The sequence below is a fragment of the Cricetulus griseus genome (assembly GCF_003668045.3).
Source record: "Cricetulus griseus strain 17A/GY chromosome 1 unlocalized genomic scaffold, alternate assembly CriGri-PICRH-1.0 chr1_0, whole genome shotgun sequence".
Classification (NCBI taxonomy): Eukaryota; Metazoa; Chordata; class Mammalia; order Rodentia; family Cricetidae; genus Cricetulus; species Cricetulus griseus.
Window position 1 is genome coordinate 58,762,028 of NW_023276806.1, and position 11,941 is coordinate 58,773,968.

General features: G+C 46.5%; 1 protein-coding gene across 7 annotated transcripts in view; it reads left to right on the forward strand.

Moving 5' to 3' along the window:
- Positions 1-11,941, forward strand: part of LOC100772072 (myomegalin) — a 172,270-nt gene that overhangs the window by 143,565 nt on the left and 16,764 nt on the right. For 5 of the 7 annotated variants that reach the window (XM_035451273.1, XM_035451274.1, XM_035451267.1 and 2 more), the window contains 7 exons: positions 806-998; positions 2,047-2,163; positions 3,513-4,041; positions 5,418-5,653; positions 7,124-7,175; positions 8,121-8,344; positions 8,931-9,083. In XM_035451273.1, the coding sequence (XP_035307164.1) occupies positions 806-998; positions 2,047-2,163; positions 3,513-4,041; positions 5,418-5,653; positions 7,124-7,175; positions 8,121-8,344; positions 8,931-9,083 (1,504 nt within the window). The remainder of the gene's footprint in view (positions 1-805; positions 999-2,046; positions 2,164-3,512; positions 4,042-5,417; positions 5,654-7,123; positions 7,176-8,120; positions 8,345-8,930; positions 9,084-11,941) is intronic. The other 2 variants (XM_035451270.1, XM_035451268.1) reach the window with 1 other exon arrangement.

Below are 11,941 nucleotides of genomic sequence, written 5' to 3' on the forward strand. Positions count from 1 at the left end.
GGCAGGGTAAGGTGAGAAACCCAAAGAAGGGCCAAGGTTTCAGTTTTTGTGTTACACTGTTCTGCCACGTGGGTCAGGAAGTACTGAGGGGGGGTGTACTTTGATGCTGCAAGCAGGGCTCTGTAATTGGAGGCATCCATTCGGCATTATTAGAAAGGGTTCCATACCATTGAATGGGTGTTTCTGAGCATTTAATTCCTAGTTACACACTGCGTTGGATGTGGGTTATGAGTTGATGTCTGCCCTCCAGGTGCTCAGCATGTGGAGGAGAATGTTCAGACACTGACTTCTTGTTGGATGTGACTGCCATACTATTGGGATGCTCTGGGTCTTGATGGAGGCCAGACCAATGGTGTGCAATGCTATCTTCTTACCACTGCTGCTTCCTCGGAGGTTCTGGAGTGTCTGTGTGATGGCCTCGTGAGAGGTCACTGATACCCTTCTGAGGGAAGGAACTTTGCCTTAGATTTGGTGAAATAGAGAATTCTGAGAAGGGCTCCAGGGACAGAAATGCAGAGAGGATGGAGTGGAGATTTCCACATCTTCCTTGCAAGCGATTGTGTAAATGTTTACTACAGGCTGTTCTAGAAACTTGACTGGCACTGTGCTGCAGTGCTGCAGAGAGAAACATAAATGTAACATTATCCCAGCTGCCCGGGAGCTGCCTGGAAGATAGAGAACTGCCAAATGGCCTGAGAACTGCTGTGGCAAGCACGTAATGCATGCAGTCCACAGTGTTCAGAGACAGAGAGGTGGCTGTCACACATAGAGGGTAACCTAATACTTGTACTGGGTCCTTTCACAGCTGGAGAACAAACCCCAGGCCCAAGACTCTGGACACCAGCCAGAATTTAGCCTATCAGGGTCCACCAAACACCTGCGTTCCCAGCTGGCTCAGTGCAGACAACGGTATCAAGACCTCCAGGAGAAGCTACTCATCTCAGAAGCCACTGTGTTTGCCCAGGCAAACCAGCTGGAGAAGTACAGGGCCATATTCAGTGAGTGTCACCAACTTATGGTCATCAAAGTGTCCTCTCCCCATGAAGTCACCTGTTTCTCAGCTTTTATCTTTCTACCCCAACCTGTAAACACTTCAGCCACGACTATAGTTATAGAACTGTGTGTGAATATTTTACTCCAACCTGTACATGGATGTAATGAATAAAGGAAGAAAACAAGGTTTTAACATTACAGCGATGGGGCTGGGGGTGGCTCAGTACTTTAGAACACTTGCTTCTCTTGCAGAAGACCCCAGTTTTGTTCTCAGAACCCACCAGGTGTCTCACAACCCTCTGTGACTACAGGTCAGGGCATCCAACACTCTCTTCTGGCCTCTAGCTATGCACACAGTGCACATATGTACACACAGGCAAAACATTCATTACATGTGAAGTAAAGATAAACACATCTTTAAATCTAGGTTGAAAAATAAAGGGCTGAAACAGATTAACGTCTGTACTTGCTGATTTCCAGGGCTGTCAGTTAGCTGACTTGGTTCTCTGTGTGTTATGTTTCCCCTCCTTTGCACCGTAACAGATTCTTCAAAATCCCAGCATCCCTGTTGCTCTAGAATCAATACTTAACCCAGGGACAGTGCTGCATGAACTTAGCAAGCTGAATTTGGTTAGTTTGATAAAGAATAATCATAGGTAGGTAAGTGCTACCTTATTGGACAGGGCAGGGCTAGATGTCTCAAGACTCTTAATCACCTCAGCTCCATTGAAACTAAGACCTTATAGACACAGGGCCTAATGATTTCAGTGGAGCTTCCTGACACAGCAACATGTAACTCCTGACTTGTCCATGTCTAGTCTCAACTAAGCCTCAGTTTTCAGAAGAGAGCCTCTCCATGGCAACCATGGGCTCACCCAGGTGGGGAGGGTGCCTATAAACTATAACAGGCTGTATCTTCTCCCATCAGGGTCCAAGAAAACCTCTTCCCCAGCCTGGCTCTGACTTCTTGGCCTTACAGGCTAGGGTATGTGCCGTTGAGGTTGGGGTAACATGTGGGACCCTATTCCACCCACTGTCTCTTCCCAAACACAGGTGAATCCCTGGTGAAACAGGACAGCAAGCAAATCCAGGTGGACCTTCAAGACCTGGGCTACGAGACTTGTGGCCGGAGTGAGAATGAAGCTGACCGTGACGAGACCACCAGCCCCGGTAAGCACACAGGGCCCCTTTCTCTCTCTAGAGTCAAATGCTGCATTTGGACGCCTGAGGCCACTCCCACCCATGATGAGCAGTGGGGCAGGGGAGTTGTGACTGAAGGAGACCCAGGACCAGGGAAGGACAGGAACTTTGGAGAACTCTTCAAAATGGGGCAACCAGTTTGAACTTCTATAGCTTCTAGCACACGGCTAATAAAAAAGAATTCAATATAACTGCTATTATAGAGAAATACCTATGCTTTTTTATTAGGAAACTGATATGTGGGCTTTGATGTATACCTAAACTTAAGTTTAGAATAAAATTTTGGTTTTGTACTCACAAAGGACTATTGGGAACCACAGAATTCCTACAGATTTGAAGCTGAGGCAGTATAGTGGGGCAGTCAGGGACAGATATCCAAAGATCAGACTGCTTGGTGCAAACCCAGTTTTTCTTTGTGCCTCAATTTCTCCATCCGCTAAAACAGCAATAAAGCAATTGTCCAACTCACTGGGTACTCATATCAACCGAAATGAATAAACTCTAGTAAAATACCCTGACCAACATTTTACTAGTAAAATGGTGACTGACTGTCATCGTGGCTGCCACCGCCCTGGCACAGCTTGTGGTAATATACTGACTGATCTATTTGGAAGGTCTTGTTTTCCTGGGCCTACTTTTCTTGCTGTTACAATCCAATAGTTTATTTTTTGGTTTTTTGTTTGTTTGTCTGTTTTGTATTTTGTTTTGTTTGGTTTTGGTTTTTCAAGACAGGGTTTCTCTGTAGTTTTGGACCCTGTTCTGGAACTCACTCTGTAGACAAGGCTGGCCTCTAATTCAGAGATCTGCCTGCCTCTGCCTCCTGAGTTCTGGGATTAAAGGTGCATGCCACCACTGTCTGATCTAGCCCAATCATTTTAAGTTATAGCACTGTTCCGGGATGTTGCAGAAGCACTGTTGTTTTGTAGTCCTTATGCTCATTTTAAAGCTATGAGGCTTTGTTAATGTCTCACTTAGGAGGCACTGACTGACTTGTGTGTTAAGGGCACAGGGCACAGGAGGGTTTGGGTCTGCTGTGTGTTCTGCATGGTCTGTGACTAGCTAGCTTACCACCTTCACCGCCTCCTGGAGAGCTTTTGGGTTCTCCAGCCAACAAGATGAAAAGTGGCTGCACCTTGCTCACAGGCCTATTCAGGAAGGAATGCTAAACATGAGTGCCTAACATACAGCCCGACCTAAAGAAAGCACTGCTCTGGGTTTTACCCCAGCACTTGATCCTGTGACCAGCCTGTTCCCCACAATGGAGTGGCCACAGCAGCACCTCCAGCTCTTCTTCAGGAAGATGTCTTTCTCTCTTTCAGAGTGTGAGGAGCACAATAGCCCAAGGCCTGTGATGCTCCTGGAGGGGCTGTGCTCTGATCAGGGGTATCTGGACCCCGTCCTGGACAGCCCACCTGCAAAGAAGCCTTTCGGGAACAACCTGGGGAGGCAGGAGGAGTTTCAAGTGCATGGCAGTTCTGATGACAGCTCTATCCTGAGGAAGGACATCAGAGATCTGAAAGCCCAGCTCCAGAATGCCAACAAAGTCATTCAGAACCTCAGGAGCCGGGTCCGGTCCCTTTCAGCTACAAGTGATTACTCCTCCAGTCTGGAGAGACCCCGGAAGCTGAGAACCATTGCAACCCTTGAGGGGTCTTCACCTCATAGTGTCACTGATGAAGATGAAGGGTGGCTGTCTGATGGCACTGGGGCTTTTTACCCTCCAGGGCTACAGGCCAAAAAGGACCTGGAGAGTCTCATCCAGAGAGTGTCCCAGCTGGAGGCCCAGCTCCCAAAAACCGGACTAGAGGGGAAGCTTTCTGAGGAGCTTAGGTCTGCCTCGTGGCCTGGGTAAGGGGGGAACTGTTCAGGCCCCACTGATTGATGTCTAAGTCTGTGCTTGGAACAGCAGCCCTGGCAGTTGTAAGGGAGAATGTATCCAGGTAATCAGAAGGGCACTGCTTGAATAGAGGTTGAGCTGAGGGGAGACACAGGGCCAACCAGCACCACATCGGATGGTGGTGGCAAATCTCTGGGATGTCCTGTTAAAGATGTTAAAAATGTGACAGTTTAAGTGGTACAGGGTAGCGATGAAACTCAGTCTCGGAAGCCTGACTGGGAAACCCAGCCCTGCAATTTACAAGCTATGCAAACTATTTAACCTTTCCCCATCTATTTACTTATCTATGAAGTGAAGATAAGTGAGAACCCAACCCAAGGACAGTTACTGGGCTTAACTGAACATGTGCTTCTAGTATCTGGCACATATTAAGCTCTCAATACTATTTTCAATTATCAGGGTTACTAGTACTTTATGCTGAAAAATATTGAGTAGACAACTCAGCCTATGTCCTGATTCTACTGCTAAGTTAGGAACCTCTCTAAGGCATCGTGACTTTACCAACTCTAGTGGTTCTCTGGGATGACTGGATCTCCCATGTGGCTGCAGTCAGGTCAAAGCTGTGGCCAGAGTGACCTGATAGGCTGTTTTGAGGTGGGCATGGATTCTTTATCCACGCCTAAGCTCCTGCTTCTCCTTTCTCCATGTGGCTTTATTGTCAAGGCTGTCTCCTCCAACTTTGGTTTGTCTAGTATCTAGGACAGGAAATACATCTCATCAGGCAGCTAAAGAACTACCCCTCAACTTGGCACAGTGATACCCCCATTGTGTTATCTAGATTTACATGGTCACAGAGTCTTCCAGACCTAACTATGTAGAGAATAAATCTTTCTCGCCAGTGGAAACTGGCCAAAGCCATGTTGCAGGACAGCATATAACATAGGAGACTGTAATTACTATGTTTGCAAAATGCCATCTGCCACAGAATCAGAGCATAGAAGAAATTCATGCATCCTATGGCATTTGAAATAGAAGATAGAGAAATTCCTTGATAGGCTTATGATTAAAAAGTTGTAAATATTTATAGAGTATCTACTGTGTGTCCACACTACATGAAGCCATCTGAGATGTAAAATGTGGGGTTTTCTTTACTCTCATAAAACTCATGGCTTAGTTTTGAATAGAAGAGCTAAGAACAATGTCTCCCTAAACATTTTGGTGCCATAGATTTTAGCATGGACTTTACTTTTAAACACCTTCCATGGATAGTATGATTCCTGAGTTGGGGAGTCCCTTAGGTATGGTCTCACAGAGGACTCTGAGGAAGCCACCATAACTTACCATTCCCTCTTTTTCCATTTTTCCTCTCCTCTCTTTTCTACATTAGAAAATATGATTCCTTGATTCAGGATCAGGCCCGAGAACTATCATATCTGCGTCAAAAAATACGAGAAGGGAGAGGCATTTGTTATCTTCTTACCCAACATGCAAAAGACACAGTAAAGTCTTTTGAGGACCTCCTGAGGAGCAACGACATTGACTACTACCTGGGCCAGAGCTTCCGGGAGCAACTCACCCAAGGGGGTCAGCTGATAGAGAGACTCACCTGCAAACTCAGCACTAGTAAGTTGGTCACTGGCACAGACTTGGGCTCAGGTGGCTACCACTCCTTCACAACAGTATTTTATCCCACAGTTCAGGTTCCCTTCACGTCTTGAGGGTCTTTCTGAGTCAGGACTCCACGAGCAGCACCAAGCATGGCTGTTACATCTGTAGAGCTAGGCATAGTGGCACACTCCTATAATCCCAGAACCCAAGAGGTCAAGGTGTAAAATTATGAATTTGGATCAACCTACAGGAAAAGGGACTTGTCATCTCAGATACAAAAGAAGGCTGATGTGAAAGAGTTGGTGGTCTCATGGCTGTGTATGTAGAAGCCAGGCTGCCACAGAATGTGGAGGCTGGACTATTGCAGAGGATAGCTGGGGAGGGGTCTTGTGATCAGTGAGATTAAATATATTTCAGTTCTTAGCCCCAGTTTGGACATATGAAGTCATGATTGTGAGCAGTAGGTCAGGGGTGACTTCACTGGTGAGCTTCGGTGAGCTGCCTGCTCACCTCCCGAAAGACGAGTTATCATAGGGCTTCTCTCACAAGTGGAATCAGGAGATGAGCTGCCAGATGATAACAATGAGCATGGAAGCAGGAGGCCAGATACTAGGGAACAGAAGAGGGCCCAGCAGGAGCGGTGAGGATAAGTGGGAGCCACAGAGGAGTTTATGATCAAAGTATCTTATGTACATCTGTGGAAGTCTCATCATGAAAGCCATCATTCTGTATAGTTAATTTATGCTGGGGAAAAAAAAGGCATAGCCTATGGCTGGGGAAGCAGTTCAGTCAGTAAGTGCTTGCCTTTGCAAGCAAGAAGACCCGAGTTCAATCCTCAGAGTCTGCATAAGAAAACCTGTATATGGTAACACATACTTGTAATCACAGCCCTGGAAGATCCAGAGACACATGGGTCTCCTGGGCTTGCTGGCCAGACAACCTGGCTTAGTTGGTGAGTCCAAGTTCAGTGAGAGACTGTCTCAAAAGGGAAGGAAGAAAACGGTGGGTGGGTAGATCCTCTGAGAAATAATACCCAAGGCATTATTAATTAATAATACCCTGGCCTCCCTAAGCATGTGCACAAGTTCGTGCAAACACACACACACACACACACACAGACACACACACACACAGACACACACACAAAGACACACATACATGCACACAGAAAGAGAGAGACACATACACAGAAGCACACACACATACACACACACACACACACACATGCACACACACATACACACAGAGGCATACTCATAGAGACACACATACATATATACACACACATACACATACATATACACACAGACACACCCATACACACACACACACACACACACACACACACACACACACACACACACACAACTTTCCTGAACCTATGTGTAGCATAATCACTGTTCTGTGTTCTAGTGGGACTCATGCTTTCTAATGTGTGACATAGAACCTGCTTAACTTCTGTTTCTTTCTAAACTTGATTTTCAGAGGATCATAAAAGTGAGAAAGAAGAAGCTGGGCTTGAGCCGCTGGCCCTCAGGTAATTCAGAAGACAGTCTAGCAAAGGGACACAGACAGGGTAGCCCCAAGGTCACAGGCCAGAAGGGAAGACTGAATGATATTAATTCATTTGTTCATCGAACACTTATGTTTTTTCCAAATTCTTCCTTTTCTTTTGATATAATGTCATTGCCACCGTAATGCTTCGGGAGTGGTAAGCTAGAGGCAGTCTTGACTCATGAATAAACCATGTGTGTCTCAAGAGTCTCCTCCCTGTCCCTGCACTTCCCACCCCATGAGCTTCCTGCAAGGTTGGCCTGCCCTAGACTTTATTGACAGCTAGCTCAGCAGTCACTTAATGTCCCTGGAGAAAAAAGAATCCTTTGACTATATGCAGAGAAATAGGTAGAGATGGTGCCAGTCCCTGGAAGGCAACAATGTTGCCTTAGGGAAAATATTCAGTCTGTAGTGCTCTTGAAGACATTGGCTCAGGGTCATTTGTGGCCACTGGTTTGAGCTCTTTTTGCCATGTTTGTGCCTCAGATCATGTAAGTGTTTCTCAGAATATTTGTGGTGAAGGACACAGTGTTTGTGGACCTACACTTGCATCAGCTAGATAACTTCACTTAGCATAGTTTTGAATGTTGAGATGTTTGTTCTACAGTTTTCAAGGCTTCCTTTTAATTTTTATATTTATTGGAGATGCTAATAGTCCTCAGACTGCTGCTGTTTTAGGGGCCATCCATTAAATAGCCATGCCTTAAAGGACAGGCTGTGCCTCTGCTGTTGTCAGCATGTGACCTGGCCACTGTGTGGCCACTGTTGTCTATCCATTTTACACCACACATACCTAGAGATGTGTTCTTTTTATATTCTATACGGAATGGTGCCTTTGGCTTACGTCGGTTTTCCTGTAGGCTTTAGTGAGGGCTAGCTAGTCTGGGTGACCTTGGTTTCACCTGTGGTCTGCTCCTCTCCCCACCAGGCTCAGCAGGGAGCTACAGGAGAAGGAGAAAGTGATTGAAGTCCTGCAGGCCAAGCTGGACACCCGGTCTCTCTCACCCCCCAGCAGCCATGCCTTGTCTGACTCCCACCGCTCTGCCAGCAGTACGTCCTTCCTGTCTGATGAGATAGAGGCCTGCTCTGACATGGACGTAGCCAGCGAGTACACACTCTATGATGAGAAGAAGCCTTCGCCTGGTCACTCAGGTAGCCTCCACTGTTGGAATGGCACCTCCTCTGTCTAGACTGAGAGGAGACCTTGGGATCCAGGCCTTATAGTCTACTTTGGTGTATCATACTGAACAGAACATGGCTTTGGGACCAAGTCCCAAGCCCAGGCTCCCATTGGTTAGATCCTCACTCTATCGCTGACTTTATAAGTAATTGTGTCACTCTGAGTTCTGCCATCATTGACATGTGACATGTAATCCCGAGTGAGAAGATGGTGACCAACCTTCACTGCTCATTGAATCTGTCTGATAGACCTCCTTCCTTGAGGTAGAATGCCTCATGGCCTTGCAGTTTCTGCACAGTGGCCCCTGAGTATCTGTGGTCTTCCACATGTTCTCCTTCAGGATTTCCAGGTTCTCGACTCCCTGTGTCACCCCAAAGGTGGTTCCGTTACTGAAAGAGATATCTAAAAAGTAAGAAAATGAATACTGCAAATGGTCCTTGTCCTTAGGGCAATTTATGACAGCCAACCTCTGGCCCTAGTACTCCTGGATAATATAAGGCCTGGGTTCCAGTTCTCTGAAGAACATCAAACATTTTCTTTCATTCATGGGTTTTGTAGAGTCCATCCATCATTCGAGTCATTCTACTGTGTTGTCTTCTAAACCATCAGCAACCAGTGCATCTCAGGGGCTTAAGGTCAAGTCCAGCAACAGCCCCATCATCTTGCCAACTCCCCAGAACACCCCCAAGGAGGCCCGCCAGGCCCATTCAGGTATGCAACAGCCAGTGGGGCAGGAGCTTCATCTCCCTCTCTCAGCTCTCTGCTTGGTTTTCCTTCAGAGATAAGGGTGGAAACTGTTAGAAGCCTAAATCCATTACATCCTAGATACATCAGGAGGCCATTCTCATTCACCATCTCTGTCTGATTTCTAAAAATTGGAAAACAAGCAATCTGCAACAAGCTTTGATCTGTGAACTGGTTTTGATCAATAGTTGACTAATCCTTTTTAATAAGCATCTTCATTTCTTTCTCTGACTCATGCTGGGGAATAGGAGCAAACATTTTTATAGAATTACAATAGCCAAAGAACAGAAAGAAACTCACATTTATTAATCCCACTCATGCCACCACCTCTTTCCATAGGTGATGCAGCTAACATCATAGCTAAATGCTGCTTCTTTTACATTACCATCAGTGGATTTATGAATGGATCGGTAGTCTATGATATGGACATGGTGCATATCCCGGAGACAATGAGAGGGGAACATTCACTTTCATGTCTCAGCATAGTTGTCAGTGGTTTTGTTGATCACTTCAGAGACGGCAGAGAAAAGCCAGTCCCCACTTCCTGCCTTCCTCTATGGCTGGCTACCTTCATGTAGTGTGTCAGGAGGTCTGATTCCTCAAAATCATAGTCCTAGTTTATGCCACCTTCATTCATCCCAAGAGCAGTTCAACACCAGTCTTAAGGAAGAGGGGTTATGTATCCTCTCTCTACCTGAGCCTGGACCCTGTGGTTTTGGGTCTGAGCACACAGCACCTGGAACAAGAGCTTATAAAGGATGGCTTACTCACAGAAATTGTGTCTAAATGCTTTCAGCTCAAACAGAGCCTGAGGTCAGGGGTTTGAACATCACAGTGCCTTCCTAAAAGATGTCTGGGCTACGTCTCTAGGCAGCATGGGTGTCTACAGTATCACTCTGATGCAGTATCAGCATCAGACCAATGGTGTATTGATGTAGTCATGGGACCAATGATGTATTATAGATATAGTCATGTCTTCTACATAAGACTCCTCTGCAGGATGGTATTGATTTCTGCCCTGCTCCCCACTGGAAAAAAAGAAATAGGTTAAAACATTAGGTTGTCATAGTGTTTCTAAAGGTTTGGTGGCACATGAACTACATGGATCACTGGGGGAAAAGCTTTTTTTTTAATTAAGCTTCCAGGTCCTACTCAGAGAATTTATCATTCTACTACTAAGCACTAAGGCAGTCTGTATATACTGAGTTGGTGGTGCACACCTTTAACCCAGCACTTGAGGCTAGTCCATGCTGCATAGTGAGATCCTATCAAGGCACACACACACACACACACACATACACACACACACACACACACACACACACACACACACACACACACACAGGTGTGTGTCACAATGAAGCCCATTCTCCTATACAGTTAATATAAGCTAATAAAAATATTAAATAGCTTTCTCAGAGGTTTGCAAGCCACTATCTCAGCCACAGTACCATGGCTGTTTCTCATCATGTGAATGAACACATTGCTTTGGATTTCTGAAGTTTGCTCCCTCCAGAGTCCCAGTGTACCTACTAGTAATACCTGGTCTAGCCTGCCCTCTTCAGGATGATCCTAACACAGCAACAAAGGGAGTTGTGGATGAGTAGATGTCTTCTCAGAGAGAAGGGCTGGTACAGGCTAGGACCAGCATCCCTGAGCCTTTAAGGAAATAAGCACAGCCATCCTGGTGGAGTAGGGGTGAGTCATGCCATCTTGCTCTGTAGCCAATCGCCTCCATGCTGAGCAGAGGATATTTATGCAGGCGAACCTGGCAAAGGGATAAGGAGGAGAGACCCGCAAGACAGCAAGTTATTCTTAGGAATAACATTCAGCCTGTTGTTGGTTTAGCCTGTACCACATTAGGTGCTGGCCACGTGACAGGCCCACATCTGATCAGGGAATGATCTGCCTCCTCTGTTTTTTCTCTTACTGTCTCTCTAATGATGTCTCCTTTCTCCCTAACTCTTTATTTCTAGGCTTTCATTTTCACTCCATACCCAAGCCAGCTAGCCTTTCCCAGGCACCAATGCACTCAACTCCACCCAGCTTCCTGCATTTCAGGCCCTCTGGCCCTCCCCTTCTTGGTTGCTGTGAGACACCGGTGGTGTCCTTGGCTGAGGCTCAACAGGAGCTGCAGATGCTGCAGAAGCAGCTGGGAGAAAGTGAGCTCTGCTGCCTTGGTGTGCTTACACGTGGCGGGCTGACATGCTGCTGCTCTGCATGGCTTTGGCTTGATGGGGGTGGCGAGAAAGCTAGGCACACGTCACAGGTGGCAGATAGAGAGCAGGCTTGCTTGCTTCTTGTCTGAAACATGTCTGCTGCTGTCTCTGGGCTGTGCCCCATAGGCTACAGGAGGGATTCAGAGACTTTGAACCTGGTGTTCACAGACTGTCAACAGAGTTAGGCTCACTGTGCATCCCTGGCAATCTGGCAAATGCTTTATGGCAGGCAGGATAAAGAAGGTATCCTTTGCCCTTGCAGGATAACACAACTGTTAAAAACATGGCCACATGCATGGACTGCTTTGTGGGCTCGCTATGCCTCTTGTTGCAGACTGCCCGTAGTGAAGCTGCGTACCTGACCTCTTCAGCTTGGGATGCAAAGGTTGATGTCAACATTCAGAGGCAGAGCAGGGTAGAGCCCCCTTTCTTATTGTTCAAGGTTCATTCTGCCTCCAGACCAGAAACAGGATGTGTAGATGGATAGAACTATAACCACAGGCTGTGACAAACAACTGTTGTGAATTCTGTCCCCTGGCCCCATAGAAAAGGATCCGATGTGTGCATGCACTGGGTACTTCATCAAGAGGTTTTATGCATGCAATC